Here is a 19196-nt window from a genome sequence, read left to right as displayed (position 1 = left end):
TTGTATTAGATAGATTGATACACTTTTATAATAAAATAATTCCAAGCTATAATGTAATTATCTTTATAAACAAACATCTGCTTAGTGATGTAAACCTGTGACATCTTTTATCTGCCATCTTCTATCAATTTGAATTATAAGAAAAGAAAATTGGGTATTTCTTGCCAATAAATTAGAGTAGATTAGGATACTCATCTGGTCTCTGAAGACATTCTGTAAGAAAAACAAAAACTGGCTAAACTCTAATTTAAGGTGACATAAAGCATAGTGACTAACAAGTTCAAGCCACAGTAGGTAAAAGTTTGAACGACATTTTATGGCATGGTTTATTCCATCATTTTTCCAGAAAACACAGCACCTGTGGAAGGAAATGAATGCTTTACCTTGTCTAAAAGGTTCATTCATGTGAAGTGTGATGAGCAAGTATTACACACCTTGGCAGTCCTGTTTTATGTCCCTCCTGGGAATGAGAGAGATCTCTGCAGCCCCGGACTCAGCAAGTTACTCACTTGAACTTGCACCCACAGGCAACCACCCGCCCCAGTATGTGTGATGGAAGGTGTCAGAGCCATCTCCTCACATCTTCACCTCTCTGACACACATCTCGGCACAGAAAATGTCACTACCAAAGTGACTGCATCCAGCAGCCTGTGGCCAGCAACTGCCCCCTCTTTCACTGATGTCAAAAGCTATCGCTACACTGCTTTTGCACTCCAGCTGAATCCTACTGATGTTTACTTGTGTAATAAGCCTCTATTTATTTTAAAATACAGTAAATACATTTTCAAAGTGTCTTAATTTAAATTGCACATGTATGTTCTGCATCATGTTTAGTCTTCTTATAGCTTGGATGCAGTTTACTCAGTTTTAAGGTACGAATAATTCTCAGTGCATCCATTAGAATTATTTCATTTAACACCTTCCACTTTTCAACTTCAAAATAGGTATTTTACACTCGCATTTCGCTTGGGACTGCTGAGATTAAATCAAAGATTGCTAAGAACAATTTGCAGCTTAGAACGAGATAAATTTCCTTTTTGAAATGGGGTGTCATTAGCATAGTTTCTGTAAAAATATTGAAGGCTTGCAGTAATACAGAAGGTTGCAATACACTCGTCATTGGCACGAGAAAGAGATGAAACGGAAGATGCAGTTCTCAATTATTCCATCCCTGACTCTGCCCCATACGACCATGGGTGCTTCTGTCCTTGAGGGGAGCAGAAAGAGATATAGGTCTCTCTTCAGAGAGAAAGATTTCACTGTAGGTGGTGAGATGTGAGGAAGAACAATGGGACTAAAGCAAATGCTTCAGAAAACATTAATTCTTATCAAACTTAGATTTTTATTTTTTCTATTGACTGCTTTTTAGAATTAAAACATAAAACTCCTTGCTAGCAACTCAGTCATGACTAGGCTGTATTAAACGGGATTTCACGACACAAGTGTCTGCTGTTGAGTCCTTCTATATGATAACACCGAGATCACAGTTGGCACATGCTGCCACGTTTGGGACACAATCCTGTAAACAAGCTGCATGACAGAGACAACACCATCTGTCCAGAAAGTTTTCAGTGAGATTAATGTTTATGAAATATGGCTTCATTACATTTCTGACTGACACTATATAGTGTTAAAAACTCAAACGCTTTATTTACAGGTGCTTTGTATAGATAACATTTAATTTATACATATTGCAGGTTACACCAAAACATTTCTTGAAGAATAGCAATACTGTTATGTCTCTTTAAATGTGCTATAAACTGTGTAAAACTGCATTAAAATGATATGTAGCTTTTAAGGGCATGAACTTGGAAAGAAGGCCATTTGAATTGTGTCTCTACGTTTTTGAAATCAAAACCAAATCTACAGATACCAGTTGATAACAGTCTCTAGAACTCCCTAGTACTGCCTTCGCAAAAACAATTCTGTGGGGAGTTGATTTACTAAGATATGTGTTTAGCTGCTTCCTCACATCAAATAATTTTGATATTTAAAAGAAATTTAGATTACAGCTTTGCAATTTATAACTTGTATTCTTGACTTGACCACGCTTCCACTCATTTCAGATGAAGATGAGTAAAGCGTGCTTTGACATATGCTAAGGGCAGAGGGCTGCTTTCCTGCATGTATTAATTACATGTGCAAAAGATAAAACTGACACAAGAAGCAGCACACAGTCGTTAATCGGGTTAAAGTGCAGATGTTCTAAGAGCGACAAACAATACAGCTATTGGTCACTGCTAACGTGATTTTCAAAACGTGCAGTGTATTTTGGTGTTTACCTTGAGGAGCTTTGCATGCAGCAGTAACGTGTAGGCAGCTTCCGTATAGTTATCACATTCTTTGTGCAGGTCACACAGCTTGTACAAATACCTGCAAGTAATAAAAACAATGGTTCTTAAAGAAGGTGGGTTCTTAAATGTTACTAAGTGATTTATTTTGAAGTCTACAATGGTTCAACTCTATCTTCCAACAACTACATATATGTGGGATTATTTAAAGCTCAGATTTCTGTGTGCAGACAACCTTTAGGTCCATTTTAACTCCCATTGTGTTCTTTTCCCAATGCGTATAAATGACTTGTGATGTGTAATGAATCCAGTAAAGATTCTGTGCAAGAGATATCACTCTAATTGTTCATCTACAGAGACAGATGTAGTCTTCTTCCTTAACTTCAACATCATCACGCCTCTGGAAGGGGATTCTCTTCATTTGTTTGTTGGGGTTTTTTAGTGACAATTTAAAAAACCCTCACAAAACTATTAAAACTGTAATTTGAAAATCCAGTGAAAACACAGAACTTTGATACTCATATGACACATACAAGTTTGTTAACAGAAATACAACAGATTTTGGGTGGGGGGTTGACAGTAAGAGGCAATTTGTCTTTACAGAGACGCTGAATAGGGCAGACCTACCACTCGTAACTTTACATGTTTGTCTAGTTATCAATCCTGCGTTTTGCTAATTTTTTTTTTTTTTTTGAAACTAATAAAGCACTAACCGAAACATTTAAACAACAGGAAGCAAGTTCACAACTGAAAATTCTTCCAAAAAGGTAACAAGCATCTGAGAATGAATTCATGAATAATACTTAGATACCGAAAATAGCATTAAAAACACAAACTTCATCATTTTAGCACAACGGTCTAGCCAATTTTAAGCCAAAGTACAAATAGAGGACTAGGAACCCTGAGGTTTACAAAAAGCACAACAACATATTACCATTTTTCCTTTGTGTGAAAATAGATTTTGAAAGGTCCCTGAAAGCTTTACATTTAAAGTAAGTATCAGTCATGATATCATTTAGTAGTCCTTTTTACCCCAAGTCACATATGCTGTGCCTCACTAGGAGGCAAAATTATTTCTTTGCTCAGCTTTCTTTTGACTTATTTATTTTCTTCATGTGACAACACTCCTGAGTATTTCAGTGTTCATCAGAATATAACTGATGGAGTTGGAGGAGGCAGACAAAAAAAATCTCATGACTGATTTCTAATGCTCCATTGTTCTCAGGGAAGATAAGCTTTTGCATGTGCTTAAGGTTCTGTCAAGGTATGTTTTTTCATTACTTCTTTTCCTCCAGCCCCCAAGTGACTGCTTAATATGAACTTAATTTTCTCTAATTACATTATACTAAGTCAAGCAGAGTTTGTCACTGGTCATGTTTACAAACCTTATGTACATTTCTTCTCTCTCAATCTCCTTGTAGAAATTCTGAAAAACATAATTTTGTTACAAAGTCTTTGATTTCACAGTCTGGAACATGCTCTAAATTAAAAATTAATAATTGCATAACATCAACCTCAAAACTGCAAAATGGAATTTGCCTCTAGTGATAGAGCACAAGTTATTTAACTTATAAAGTCTAATGCTGTGATGTTTCATGATGTAGTGTATTAAGGCTTATGTCTCACTGCAAAGGTTAAGAATTTGCAAGAATAGTACTGCTAGAAATTTGCTTCTGGCATTTGCAAGTCACACATCATTAACCATTTTCAGTTGAAATTTTGTAATACACAAACCCATAATTTTTAAGCAACAGTTGTTCTATGGATTTAAAACTCCAAACCTCAGTTGAACAATACATCATCTGCTCCGGAATTCTGATAGTTGCTTTGGAAATAAAAAATTAGATTAGTGTTATTTATCTGGTTTCATATACCACACACTATCATCACTCTCTTCAGAAATGTCTGAATGCCTCTGGTCTTGAGATAAACTAGTTAACACTACAAATATTGTAAAAGCAAGATATGACAAATTGTGTGAGATATTAAAGGCATTTCTGAATCTAATTTAAAGTTTGCCTTCAAAAGTTAAAATTTATCTAAGAAAACAAAACACAAAGAAATTTCTCCTTCACTGAATTAAAATAGATTTCAATGCTAAATGAAACCAGTCCGAGTAGCCACTAATAGATGCATAAACCCAGTACTAATAGATTAATAAGCCCAATAAAAAACTGTTCCATTCAAAGAGAACTGAAATACAGAACAGACCCTACGTACCACAGTTGGCAATGATTATCCAGTGGATATACCATTTTAGTTGACATAACTGCTCACTGGTTTTGAGTTCAACTCAAAAGTCAAACTGAACCACATGAAAAATTTTTGCTGTTTTCTCTTACTTAATGTTTTGTTTGCTTTTGTTAAAGGAGAAGAGATTTCTGAGCTAGGTGGATCAATAATGTAAAACCATTTAATCCTAATATTGCGGCCAGCTGCTCTGCCCTTCTGGTGCAGCTCAAGAAGCAACATTAAATCAACCAAAACGGCAAGAGGCTTGGGCAGCAGGTTGACCTGACACACATTACGTTTACTAGAGTCCCCTCTCCACCAGAAAGCTGTCCCTGCTCATGCCCCATCTTTGGGTGCAGGTTCCCACATCCCCCTTACACTGTGCTGGCCCACACATGTGGGGCTCTGCAGCCAATGGGCTGAGGAACTGATGGGGATGTCAAATAACTGGAGGGGAAGAGCGTGAGCTTTCAGCAAGATCCCTCCTCATATCTGCTCTGCTACCTCGGCGGCATGCTTGCTTTCGCCAGGATTATCAGGGGTAGGAGCAAGCAGCTGAGGGAACAGACAGGGTTTTTATGGGTTATTTTAGCATCAGCACTGGCTTAAATGCATATCAAAACCTCTGACTTAAGCTATAGTCAATACAGACAAACTTAATCCTGTGAAAGCCTCTGCATCATTAAAGTCCCAATTAAGAACTCTTTGAGACCTCAGGTGGGAATTGTGCTGAGTATCAGCCCTGGGTTGGATTTCAGCAAAGGCAGGTGCCTGGAGAATGATGAAAAGACTGAGTTGGTCCTGGAGGGCAAACGGGACTTTAAAGTCAAGCTGAAGTTTTAAATCACTGAAAACGAAGGAAAGTTCTGCCCTGCGATGCTTTCCTGCATTTCCTGCAGACTTCAGCAGCAGGGTTGTGCGTGGATATCTCACCGTGATTTAACTTGACAGCAGTAAATCGCCCACCAAACTTATCATCCGCAAATACTTGAAAAATTCAGATGACAAAAATCAGCATCAGGAGATGCTGTTAGAGACACTTTGAGAAAACAAAACCAACCCCCGAGTGTGCCATCAGTCAGCCTGTGGTTTAAGGCAAGAATTACGAGGGGAAGACTCAAGAGTATTACGATGAAAGGAAGGAGAAATAAATTCACCTTACTAGGGAAATTTTTCCAGTTTTATAAATCATTGTCATGTTTTAGAGTGTATGGTGTATGTGATTTTTTATTTCCTATCTTGTTTGGTGTGAACTGGCAGGCTTTCCTCACTCAAACTCTGCTCAGAACCACGCTATGACTCTTCCGCGGGTGACCTAACGGTACTTGATAGATCAACAGCCGGTGACAACTCTCCAAGTTCCTCCCCTTTTCTCATTTCCTAAACATTCTGTTGCTTTTTGATGTGGACAGAGAGGAAAAAAAACCCCTAAAAATAAAATCCCAATTTCTGATTTGATGTCTCTATCTTCTCTCCCATTCTAATGGGCACGGTTTCATTTATAGCTTATGTGATAGCGCGGCATAAAGGCTGCACTGCACGAGCCGAGGACGTTCACATTACTTGCAAGTGCTAAAGCTACAAACTATTTACTCAGATCTTTCCAAACCAGCCTGAACAAAATCTATCAGCCCTATCACATAAATGATAAACACTGTCTGTGCCCAACTTATTTAAACGAAATGAAAGCTTTGACCATGATAGAGGGATGAAAGCTATGAATCCTTAGTGGCTAACAGTTTAATATTGAGTCCTATCGGAAAAATCAAATTTAGCTAGTACTATGTTTGGGGGTCTCTAAAATGTATTTTGACATAATTTTTCAATATGTCCTGATTTTGTGCTAGTAAAATCTCAGACTACTGCTTGGGCTGAAAAGCATGATGTGTCTGCCATGGGGACAACAGCTCTTGCTTCCAACTCTAGCCTAAATTAAAAGGTTTGTTGTATATAGTAGATACTCCAGAATTTGTGAAACAAAGAGGCAGAAATTTCACATTCTGCTTTCAGTTAAAGAGTAACACTCAAACTACTTCAAAAATTTTGAATACAGAAACTGAGCGGTAAACAGAATACAAATGGGATTGCAAATGCATGAAAATCTTGGTAGAAAACTGCGTGTTACTCCAACGTTCTGTATGTCAAAGTGCTTTCCTACGTAATGTTGTTCATACATCAATTGTAAATGTCTATGAACAGCCCTCAAAGATCAGGCCCTGAGACATTTCTTCTTAAATCTTTCCTTAGAATTAATTAAAGAAGTAATAACCCATGTTTTCATGGATTCAACTTCATTAAAAAAGGGAAAAAAAATCCACAAGTATTTCAAACTTTCATGAGAATCCCAACATGCAGTCTGTTTTACACAAATCTTTTGTTAAAGCTGTAAAATTAAGAACGCAGTAGTCATTTCAGGCTGGTGACTTCTCTTTGCTTACCAGCACGTTGACAGTACAGCTCATGTGGTTCTCCTTGTTCTCGTCGTGCATTATGGTCCTGTAGTCCAACAACCTCTCCATTAAGCGGACAACAAGTTTGACAAAAGTTTCTCCACTTTTAGCAAGGTATTTGTGTTTTCTGCAGTGCTCCAAGAGACTGAAAGACCAATTACATTCGCCTTGTTAATCACATGCAGAAAAAACCTTGAGTCAGGTGCAATTTTAAATATTATGCATCATTAACAGATTTTAATTATTTCTGGGCTACAAAGTTCATTGTAGTCTAATTGCTCTCTCTCCTGACTTTACGGTGACATAAATCTCACCGCTGATCAACACTTACATTTTGTCAAATAACACTTTGTACTGTTCATCTCCTCTGCCTCCTTCCACTTCATGATCCAGTTTCGTGATGATCTCCTTTTCAAACTATAATTAAACAAAGCAAGCGTAAATAATCAGATGGCAAATATTTCACTTTATTACTGTAGCCTCAATGGTTCACAGATTGGTTGGGTATCTCAGTGAGATGTTTAGCCACTGTTTTAAAGCTTGATTGACTTTAAGAGTTTGCAATCTCTGGTATTAGACTATCCACAGTGATCTCCTGCCCTACAAGGACTTTTTTTGTTGAAGAAATCATTGGTCATGTTGTTAAATGAAGTGTAAATATTTGCATTACGAAAAACTAAATAAGGAGATTAATGACAAGAATGAGGGCAGGGAAAATGAAGACACAAAGCCAGGCACAAAATGTCCTCTGCCATAACGGTAATAGCAACAAAAGTAAAATACAAAAGCGTTGAAAGCTCTAGGAGATATATAACACCTAAGGCTGGATAACTCAGCCAGATGTACACCCTAGCATCACTAACATCCCTTTTTAGCATACAGATACTGACTCACAGCAGGGCACAATTCAATTAACAAACCTGTTAATAAGTCACTGCAGAGGGGAAGGAAGTTGTTTCAAACAACTTAAGAGTAGTATTTTTATCTGGGCAATAATAAAAGAATGCAAACATCAGTGGGCAATAAAATATATTTTAAATGCAAACGGGATAATTCACTGGATTTTCAATGATTACAGCGGGTTTTCCCTGTTGCTGTTACATTCCCTAAGGCCCAGGCTAGGAATGAGTGCAACCTGTTAGTGCAGGAAGGATCACTCTAGGTCTGCTGCTATGTAACGAGTCCATCTAGTCATCTAATTCCTAATTCTTCATTAAATAAGCACAGACATCCACACCCTTAGGAAACAACCTATTGTCAAGGGACCTCTGCAGAAGAGCCCGGATGAGAAGGGAGCCTGTGGCAGGGCAATGGGGGCCCATTAGTCAGAGAGGGAGTTTACTGACAGAACAACTGTCTTCCAGGTTTTTTCACTGTCACTGGCTCAAGCAGTCCCTAACTATTCCAAGGAGAAGCGAAGGGCCACCTGCACAAAGAACAAAGCGTACTAACATTTTGTAAATGTCAAGAGATGTACTTTGTATCTGCAGTTAATATTAACAGCATATAAAGTACAAATGAAAAAAGAATAGACTGTCTGTAGCTTGATATACTTCCAGACCGAGGAGGCACTTCCATGACCACCAGGCTCAGCAGCAGCCAACGTGAGTGGTGCCCAGAACCCCAACTTTCACCTCAATGACTGGGTTCAGTTTTGGGCCCCTCACTCCAAAAAGGCCATTGAATGACTCGAGCGTGTCCAGAGAAGGGCAACGGAGCTGGTGCAGGGTCTGGAGCACAGGTCTGATGGGGAGCGGCTGAGGGAACTGGGGGGGTTTAGTCTGGAGAAGAGGAGGCTGAGGGGAGACCTCATCGCCCTCTACAACTCCCTGAAAGGGGGTGCAGAGAGGGGGGATGAGTCTCTTGAACCAAGGAACAAGCGCCAGGACAAGAGGGAATGGCCTCAAGCTGCGCCAGGGCAGGGTCAGACTGGCTCTTAGGAAGTATTTCTTTGCAGAAGGGGTTGTTGGGCGTTGGAATGGGCTGCCCAGGGCAGGGGGGGAGTCCCCATCCCTGGAGGGGTTGAAGAGTCGGGCTGACCCAGCGCTGAGGGATCTGGTGGAGTTGGGAACGGTCAGTGTGAGGTTCATGGTTGGACTGGAGGATCTTCAAGGTCTTTTCCAACCTTGATGATTCTGTGATTCTATGATCTTGCACCTCCGTTCAAGCCATGAACTTTCCTTCCCAGTGCTATACTTCCCCACCTCTTAAGTCATACTAGTAACATGCTGGCATTTCTTGTTCTTTGTAAATTATTTCCACTGATCAAAATATCTACTTTAGTGCCCACAGCATTAGCTCCTCTGGCACAGCCACCAAACGCTGTCCGATCAGCAGAGGGGCTCTCTAATTGGAGAAGGCAGGCTTTTGCTGAAAGCCTGTCAGCAAAATTAGACTTTTCTTTCACTGGGAACAACTGTAAGGAGGCAACAAGGACAACCTCAAGAGCGTTGTAGTAGAGGTCATGTGCTGAAGATGCAGCTGATATCTGTGCTGAAAGGCAAAAATCAAAATCTACGTACTAGGAAGGAAAAAAATCCCCGCAGAGAGCCCTGCCAGCCCAGCAGCCTCCACCAAGGGCTGACAACGGGCACCGGGACCACCATCCCAGAGCATCCCAGGTGCCCGTGCAGAGCGGGGAGCTCGGCCGTGGTCCCACTGGCGGTGTGCCAGGCAGACTGACCCCCAAACAGGAGCCACGTGTGGCCACCCCATGGGTGCTGCTGCCCCGGCCGAGGCACCACCGCTCAGCACGGCAACCAAGGGGCAGGGGGGGGCAACAGGGGATAGGGGCTTTCTACAGGGGCAGCCCCATGGTGGAGCTGGGGAAGAGAAGTTGTTATCTCCAGCCAGCAGCAGGGCTCAGATTGGTTTAGCTAGGAAGAGAAACTGGATTTTTTTTTTTTAGTCCACACTGTGAAATTCTGTTGGCATATTTATTTCAGCGAGGAGTGTGAGATCACCCCTGCCAACGGACTTAAGTCATGATGAAACTCTGATGATAAGAGAGCACTTTTCACCACCTTAATTTATATCACTTTGAGGAGGCGTGATAGCCACGTCCACCACTGATCTCTTTCTGCCAACGTACGCTACATTTTAAGCTCTGCCCACACACTCCCACCTCGGCCAACAAAGGTTATCATAACGCCTCTGCCGAGTACCAAACAGACATGCCCTTAGCTCTGCCACAATCCCTTTCTCCTGAAATAACTGCTGCATGCGTGGGGCAAGGCAAACCCAGGCAGAACAAGAGAAAAACCTGCGGCAAGTAAGGGCGACGAGAAGCATCTTGGCCACCCCCATGGCTGGAGGCACCTGCCTGCTCTCCTGGAAGATCCTTTTCTGCTGGAGCCCACAGCGGTAGTGAACATAGACATGTTGGCCAAGTTGAACCTGTGTATGAAATGTGGCCATGGACTATAGAGTTCCTGCTTTGCTAAGAAAAATCCTTTTTAGGGAGAAATACATGTTGGTCTGAAGGATTTGCTTGATAAATTGTGGCAATACCAAAATACTCCTCTTCGTCAGGACAACTCAATCTCTGACCATCGTAACAGGCTCAACAGCAGTAATGTCAAAATCCACAGTCAGATCCTGGACACTGGTTTTGTTTCCCTTTCCAAGTCTCTGTTTTCTTCTCAGCATTAACTGCAGTTGATATTCACATCATCTCCTTCCTTCATGTGCAACCCTAGACTTCCTGTCCTCTGCTTTTGAGTTAGGAAATTTATTTTCACATGCTACGTGGCAGCCCACCAGAACTGTGTTACAAACAGAGAAAAAAATCTCTGCTCTGAGCTCAGTGACTACAAGCTATCATGACAAATAATGGCAGAAAAAGTCCTGCTCACCTACTGCTCAGAGCAAATTCAGGATAGAATCTAACAACATGCACAAGTCAAACGAGCTCTGAGCTGTCAGGAAAGCTGAACTGCAGATTGTATCATGCACACAGCGATAAAATCAACCAAGTACCCAAACAACAGATATTCCATCTTAAACCAATTTTTACTATTATGCGTGACTGTTTTAAAGATGAAACCCCAAACCTCGGATTAAAATATTTTGAAGGTGCTCTTCTGTTCCCCAAATGATCCACAGAACCATAGAAACACTGACTGGAAGAGACCTTGAAGGTCATTTCATCCACCCTCCCAGGTGATGCAGGATTATTGCCAACACTACATCAGGCCAACTGTGACTTGCTTAGCCAAGTACTGAACGTCTCCATAGATGGATGATTACACAGCCTCTCTGTTCCACTCCCTCACTACTTTCCTTGTGAAGAAATGAATGAAAAGTGAAGTGAAATAAGGTTTTTTATACAATGAATCCATTATGCAAAAAATGACAGGAAAATGAGAAAAGGGAGAATAATGCAATCCACCCCCTCTGAGAAGCAAACACAAGCTGAAACACGTTTCCATAGTACAAGGACGTGTCAAGTAGAACACTGAAGCAACACAATGATGAAACAGAGAAGTCACAAAATTCATGTTCTCTAATGAGATCAGAAAGAAACTGACTTTCTATACCAATGTAAAAAATGACACTTACTGCCAGTGTGAGCCCTTTAGGTGATATATTTTTTAGCAAGAGATTACTCAGACAAAGAAAGGCAATTATATCTGTCATACAGGATCTTGAGTATCTTCCTGATATCAATTTTACTTATATTTCTGTAAATCTAGGCTTTGTTGGGCCATCTCCCTAATGGCCCTCTTGGGTTGAACAAAAGTAGACTTGAGGCATTTCTGGGGTTTTAAGGACTATTAACAATATCTTTGCTCTTCAATCATTCTTGGTACTTCTCAAGGAACCGATATGATATAGATCATGCAAGCCAGATGACTAAACGTTATTTAACGTAGTTAAAATTCCTTCTGCGGTCTTTCCACAGAAGAACTTTCACCAACACCATTTGAGGTTTATGGAGCGACTGTCTTCCACAGTAAGAACGCAGCCCTAGAGTCGTACAAGCTAATGGTTCTGGGACACTGCATCTGGCATCTGTTGATAAAGTCTCAATTTTTCTTTTTTTTTTTTTTTAATGAATAAAATAGCACAAAGTAGGCCTGCAATTATTGTGATGGAATTTACTCTCAAGTGAAAAAACGCCAAATTTTCAATGTTTACACCACAGCCAGTGAACACTTGCCGAGGCTCTTTCTGGAGGCTTTGGGGGTATATCTGGCACCATCAATGAGTTAGATTCATATCCTTCTGATGACAGTCAAAGCTTGAGGGGTGATGTTAGGAAGATTACAGGAAATTACTATCAACTTTTCCTTGCAGTTGATCAAGATCTCAGCTTCTCTTTAGGATGTGTGTTTGAACTTGAGCAAAGGGTATATCCACAACTTCATCTGTCTGTTACAATCTCCCTTCTGGAGAAAATAAATCAGTGTAAGCTATCTAGCGTCTTCAAGTGTCAGCTCAACTAATCACTTTGGGTTTTAGGTTTACCTAAAATGTGGTCAGGCTAGATTTGTAGCGCTGATTGACAATTTAATCTAGCTGTAGATGAGACCTTTCAATCCTCCAAGCTGCTATAAACTTGTTTTGGTATGGGATAATAATGAATTTGCCATATAAAATTCAAATGACAGATAACACCACTAGAAATTAGTCCTAATGCAGAAATAGCACACAAGTACTGTAAAACTTTGTTCAAAAGCTGCTATGGAGGTTGGTGGTAATTCCCAACAGTTTCACCTGTTCCCTTTCCTATTTTCCCACACCATTCTGGTCGGCAAACAGATCTGGCAGCCATTTAATATTTAGGTGATTTTGGAGATCTCTAGACTTACTGCATTACCTTTCTCCCTTGCTCTTCAGGTGGGGTGAGGGAGGAATACTGATCAAGGCCAGAAAAGGCCAGAAAACAAGAAAAACTTACACATTTAAATTTCAACTGTAGACAACTAAAAATGTTACTTATTGAAATTAATTCTTTCTGGGGATGACTTATTTGAATTTGCACATTCAGTGGGATTACAGAGGAGAATCTGCAGCATCACGGAAACTTGACAAATCATTAACTTGTGTTCTGTCTGCACATCTATAGCACAAGGGAGGTTAACACAGGACTCAGGAGTGGTAAAAGAAATTATAGGTTCTAAAAATCAAGGGAGATTCAGATAAAGTAGGTACTTCTCATTAAGGAGAACTATATCAATTTGAAATTCATTGACAAGCAACAAGAAATTACACTGCAAATAAGAATGCTAGTATGACTGTCTTGATACTGAGATTTATTGTGAAATGTTAGAAATGAATTAACAGGGTTTTCTCTTTATTTCTTCTGGTCTTTACTCTAATTCTCTTCACAACAGAACACTAGGTAGAGATATTTTAGCTGCACCCATGGTTTTATTTTAGCAATCATATACATTATGCATTCATTAATTATGCATTTCTATATGATTTTGCATTATGCATTCATTTATTATGCACTTCTCTATCATCCTTCTATCTTTTCAGCTATGGTTCCACTATGCTAATTGTCATTCCTATTCGCAGAAAACGGAACAGATGCATTGTTGCATTTTTGGGGCTCTTTCCTCATATAATTACTTTTACACAACTCCTTCCTCTAGCAAGGTAAGAACACATGCTGGAGCCTGTATGCTTATATCGGTGATGCTACCACCACCAGACCCTGATGATTCTCCTTTGTAATGTGGTTCAGGCTGAAAACTAGACATATGGGACTTCTAATTTCTTCTTCCTCAGCACTGCAGAGTGTGTGGGGGTATACCCCTCAGATTTTACTTTGAAGGATAAGGGTCCTACTTGATGAGAAATGTAATTATGTTGGGAAAGACAGGCTGGGGTAGTGCTTCTGACTCAATCTCTTACCTTATTTTGTTAATAGGTTTTTTTGGCTCTTGAAGTAAGCTGCTTCTACTAATTAAATTATACCAGATCAGTTAAAAGAAATCGTATTATGGTGCAGTGCCATGAGATAGGGAAAAGCTACCTAATACCTCCCCCTGCCTCCTCCCACTTCCTCCACGCTCTGTTTTGTACCAGTTCCTGCACTGGCACCTCTCTATGAATGGCTTCAACCCAGAACAAGCAGAACATTCCATCAGCAATGACACTGGTCCAGAAAAGGTAAGTTAGAAGTTTTGGGTAGGCAAATAAACAGGAGTGCTCATAGGAAATGGAGCTAGAATAAGTGACAACTGGGAGGAACGAGCAGCAAAATCAGGTGGTCAGGGGCTTTTATGCTCTGAATTCCACATTTCAACGGAATGACTGTTTCATGATGAACTAACTTTCCTGCTGTCACCACGGGATCCATCATGTTCATCTGACCAGGCCTTGAACAATCAAACCAATTCTCTTTCATCGCTCCTGTGGCTCTGACATATTCCCTTTGATCTGGAGGGTTCACTAGTGAAACAGGCAAAGGGAAAAAAGCAAAGAGGAGAAGGAGGCATTTTCTTCTATAGGGAAGCTTCAGTCCCACACTGACTTTAGTACTGGATTCATGCTTTGAGGTACAGGCTACTTTGAAGCCTTATATAGGCTTCAAAGCACCTTAAGAGGGAGAGGACAAAAATGGGCAACTCCAGCTTTTAATTCAGTCAGCCTTTAATTTAGTTCTGTAAAAACAAGAGGAACTTATCTTCTGTTTTTTCTCAGGGCTATATAAACTGGAAGAACAAAAAACTCCATTCTGTCTGTTACTGGTTTTACCAGGCAAACCAATTCATACTGAAATTAAAACCGCCATGGAGAAAGCTGTTTATAACACAAGCCCTCACAGCATTAAGTTCTGCAAAAAATGTAAATTCCTCCCCCACAAATCATGTGGTTTATACATCTGCTGGAGAAGTGGAGCCAATCTAAACCCTTGTTGATGTGACTAATAAGGTTAGATAATTGGATTTCTGGCAGATTAGTTTAGCAGCAGCCAACCATTCAATTTTGAAGTTCTCTTTGAAAGCAATGCTGGACAATGATAATTGGTAGCTGCATACAGACGACACAATGCAGTACATTACACTGACACATTAAGTATGAAAGCTTGCCTAGGTATTGGTAATATTTAAATTACTTTATATCTATTTCTATCACTTAAGCACAAAAGAGACAAAAGAGATGAGCCAGGAAGATACAGGCCAGGCAGGCCCACTTCAGTCCCTGAGGAAATAATGAAGCAAAGCTTCATGGAAGCTATTTCCAGGTACACAAAGGGTGAGTAGGTGACTGGGAAAAGCCAATATGGATTTACCAAGGGTAAAACACATCTGACCAACCTGACTGCCTTCTGGAATAAAACTCTCTGCTCCGTGGATGAAGGGCTGTGGTTGTCTTGATCTCAGCAATGTGTTTGATACTGTCCCACAAAGCATACTTGTTGACAAGTTGATAAGATATAGACTGGATAGACAGACTATGAAATGGGTGGAAAAAGTGGCTAAATTGCTGATCTCAAAGGGTAGTGGTTTAACAACTTAGTCTGAAAGACAGGCAACATAAAATAGTGCAATATTTAAGGAAGAGAAACTTCTAGGATGGCATAGTTGCAAGCAGCAGTACAAGATGCTCTGCTGGAAAGGACCTGGTGGACAGCTGAACATGAAGAAGCAGTGTGCCCCTTCAATGTAGGCACAATGTGTCCTTGATTGCACCAACAAGACTACAGGTAGAGGATCGACAGGATTATTCCATTTGTTGGGCTACAGCAGGAATACTGAATCCAGCTTTCATTCCCCCAGCTTGAGAAAGACACTGAGAAACTGGGGATGGTCTAATGGAAGGCCACCAAGATGAGCAGAGTGTTGGAGAACCTGGAGAATGGTTGAAGGAACTGGGTTTATTCAGCCTAGAGAAAGGCAGATTCAAGCCTTTCAACATCTAAAAAGTGGTTATAGAGGAGATGAATTACTCTGTTTATAAGGGTAAACAGTAACAACACAAGCAGCAACAGGCACAAGTTGATTCAGGGTAATTCCATCTGGATATAGGGAGAAAAGTCTTAAAATTGGAATAGGTCACCCAGAGAAGTGGTGAAACCTCCTCGCTGGAAATACTCAATACCGAGCTTGAGATGGCCCTGGATGACCCAATCTACGGCCCAATTTGGACCAGATTGCTTCCAGAGGTCCCATCCAACCTAGACTTTTCCATAATTCTCTGCTTTTTACAAGCTGTGATCTTCATTCCCCAAAGACCAATCTGAGATATTCATCAAACTGTATAACTACATTATCTGCAAAACCGTAAACGGACAGATTGATTATGCCCTGTTAGATGTAACGTTCACTCCAAATGCACTGAGAAAAGGTTTACTGCCTCTGCACCTGTCATATCAATGCTATGTCCATAAAGAAAGAAGCTATACCGACATAAGAAATATATGTTGAGTACCTACAATCCAAGACATCTCTGACTTAAGCATGAGGCATTTTTCTTCTCAAAAGGCGAAAAAGAATTTGTGTGAAATATTTAAGACATTCATTTATTAAAATCACCCAACTATTCCACAAAAAGCTGCTTTCCTTCTGTCAAGAAAATACAGGGCCATAAATTTAGCTATAAAGTTACCCTCGGATTTTTCATGATCCATATAATTGTACAAATAAAAAATGACAAGCAACAAAAGAGAGCATCTGACAGGAAACTGTTTAAATGGCATCCCAGCGAGCATTTCAATCTTTACAGTATCATCAGACTCAAACATAAGAAAGAATGATTATGTGGTAATTGGATGGATCCAAAATACAGTTCACAACCTTTCTACACACCATCCAGCACAAAACAAATCAAAGTAATAAAGCTGATGCCATTTCCTTTGCTTAAGTCTCTCCATGCAGATATTCATTTACTCTGGCTACAGATTTATTAAGAGCTGGTTATGAACAACAGTTCACAAAAAAGTATGGAAAAGGATTAGATTTTTCATCCAAGAAGGAAAACTGCAAATATAAAGGGAAAAAAATAAACAACACACGTCAAACTTTATTGCAAAATTCACAAGGTCATATCCTGAACTGACAGAAATTCCAAGTGTAAAGGAGCTACACTGGCTTATACCATAACACTACCTGGCCTCACTAGTCTTATACTCAATCCATAAGGCAAAGTTTGAAGGGAAAGAAGGTCAAATGAATGATGTCAGGAAACTTTCTTCCACTCCACTTGTCTCTCAAAAGTTGATGCTATCAGGATAAGATTGTGTGTGCTTATCCAAGGACTTCCCTCAGCATGTTAAAATATAACAGAATAAAAATGCTACATTAGTATTTAGATTTTGCAGTGCCTGTATAGCATGAAGAAACACTGACAGGATAGCTTTTTTTCCCTCTTCAAAATCCATAAAACAGTAAAGAGTATCAAAATTATAAGATACCAGAGATGATAAATTCTCACAGGTTATAGTTTCTGTTGCCACATTATCAGGCTTCCTATATGTCCAATTTAACTCAGAAGCAGACTCCTTTTCTGAGTCACAGTGAAAATTTAAAACATCTGTCTTTGCTCTCTTTTTGTATCATAACGGAAGGTTTCATTTACTTCATGCAAATTTTTCCTTCAGTAAGAATTTAAAACCAACAGATGAAAACTCTATAGCCACTCCAGAGTTACAGAAAATAAGCAAATCCGTAATATTATTCTTTAGAAAAATAAGAAATGACAAAAATTCTTATGTTTTATCAAAGAGCAATTAAATCTTTCTTACAACCTTTAATATCTGTAGCTTACTGCTTACCATCTGGAAGCTTCTGGTCGAATGAAATTCACACTGCATCATATCAAAGAAGATTGGGATTGTAGCTTTCCGAAGTTCAGTTTCAGGGATAAGCGTCATTTCTAAGATAGGTCCCACCATTTCTGGGATGAACTTGATTTTATGCTGACCTTTAAGAGAAAAGATGCATTTCAGAGTTAACAAACAGCCACTGGCTTTGGTAGAAGGTAACTGTTATAGAGGCTGTGTCAATGAATTCTCATACAGCATAAGAAAGTATTTTTTAAGATTCGACTACGGAAACACGTATTATTACTTACACCACAGGAGGGGATGTACGTGGTATAAACTCAAACTACCAAGAGTTGTTGAATCAGTAGTCAAACTGGAACTTGCCACATTTTCTACAAAAAACCTGTATTTACACTCATATTAAGTTTCAATGCAACTTCTGGATGGCAGAATAGGAGGCTAAAAGGCACATCACTTGTTTTAATTTATTTAGACTTTTGTATCTTCCGCAGCGTACAAAATGTTCCCTGTGTCAGTCTATCAAAGTGTCACCACGAGTGCATACTTAGCCTCGAGACATGAAACTACATCTTACCAAGCCGACAATATGTCTTCTTTCTTTGAGAGCTGATCTGACTGGCAAACTTTATTTCATATTTACCTTCCCAAGAGAAAACCGCACCTCCCCCAACCCTCCCTGCTGCGCTCTCCACACACAGACTAGAAATTAAACCTTCACAGGAACATGGTACCTAATAAATACTGGAATAGTTAAAAACATCTAGTTACTGTTCATATTATTAGCTTGAGTGTAGAGAATGCAGATTATACGGTCTCCAAATTATCTGTTCAACAACTCCATGGAAAGATGCTGGTGTAGAGCAGCGTAGCACAGCACCGGAGAGCGCCAGGCTGAGGAGCTGATGGCAGAAGTTTAAAAAATATAAACACATCCCCCTTTCAGCAATGGGGTGGGATTCATTTGAACCTCACTACACAACTGGTGACGTTTCTCACAAATGCAGTGCTAAGGGATGTATAGTCAGGCTCATACAGTGTTTATACATCCACCGCTGTGGTTCAGACAGACCTCTTCAGAGCTGAGCTAATCGAAGGACCCCTCAGCTTCCTCCATTTTAGGACACTGCAGCTACCAGTGACACCTGACAGAAACAGATTTTAACTCATTTATATTCCACTGCACTACGCCAGTACGGCAGTAACTGTGGAAGTCTTTAATTAGTAGTTTCACTTTTGACCAGAACCAACATAAATCTCAACAAATGTAATCAGGAAGAAATCCTTTACTAACAAAACACGCTACTTTTTTTTAGCAGATATAATTTAAGTTACTTGATTTGGCAAACTTCAGAATCCTATTAGCATTAGCAATCTTATTAGGGCAAATTAATACTCAACTAAAACTACTTTGTATGATGCTGCAATGCTGGTGGTTGGTAAGGAATATCAAGTGAGAGGTGTAAAGCTTTTCTCTCTTACAAG

General features: G+C 39.8%; 1 protein-coding gene across 4 annotated transcripts in view; it reads right to left on the bottom strand.

The window, feature by feature from the left end:
• The window catches only part of DOCK1 (dedicator of cytokinesis 1), a 312269-nt gene that overhangs the window by 58574 nt on the left and 234499 nt on the right, over window positions 1-19196 (bottom strand). For all 4 annotated transcript variants that reach the window (XM_074831522.1, XM_074831523.1, XM_074831524.1 and 1 more), the window contains 5 exons: window positions 17703-17851; window positions 7305-7390; window positions 6962-7118; window positions 3677-3717; window positions 2283-2373 (listed from right to left, as the gene is read on the bottom strand). In XM_074831522.1, the coding sequence (XP_074687623.1) occupies window positions 2283-2373; window positions 3677-3717; window positions 6962-7118; window positions 7305-7390; window positions 17703-17851 (524 nt within the window). The remainder of the gene's footprint in view (window positions 1-2282; window positions 2374-3676; window positions 3718-6961; window positions 7119-7304; window positions 7391-17702; window positions 17852-19196) is intronic.

Source organism: Strix aluco, chromosome 7 (assembly GCF_031877795.1).
Source record: "Strix aluco isolate bStrAlu1 chromosome 7, bStrAlu1.hap1, whole genome shotgun sequence".
In the NCBI taxonomy this organism is placed as follows: Eukaryota; Metazoa; Chordata; class Aves; order Strigiformes; family Strigidae; genus Strix; species Strix aluco.
Note: the sequence above shows the minus strand (reverse complement) of the source record. Positions and strands in the feature narration are given on the sequence as shown.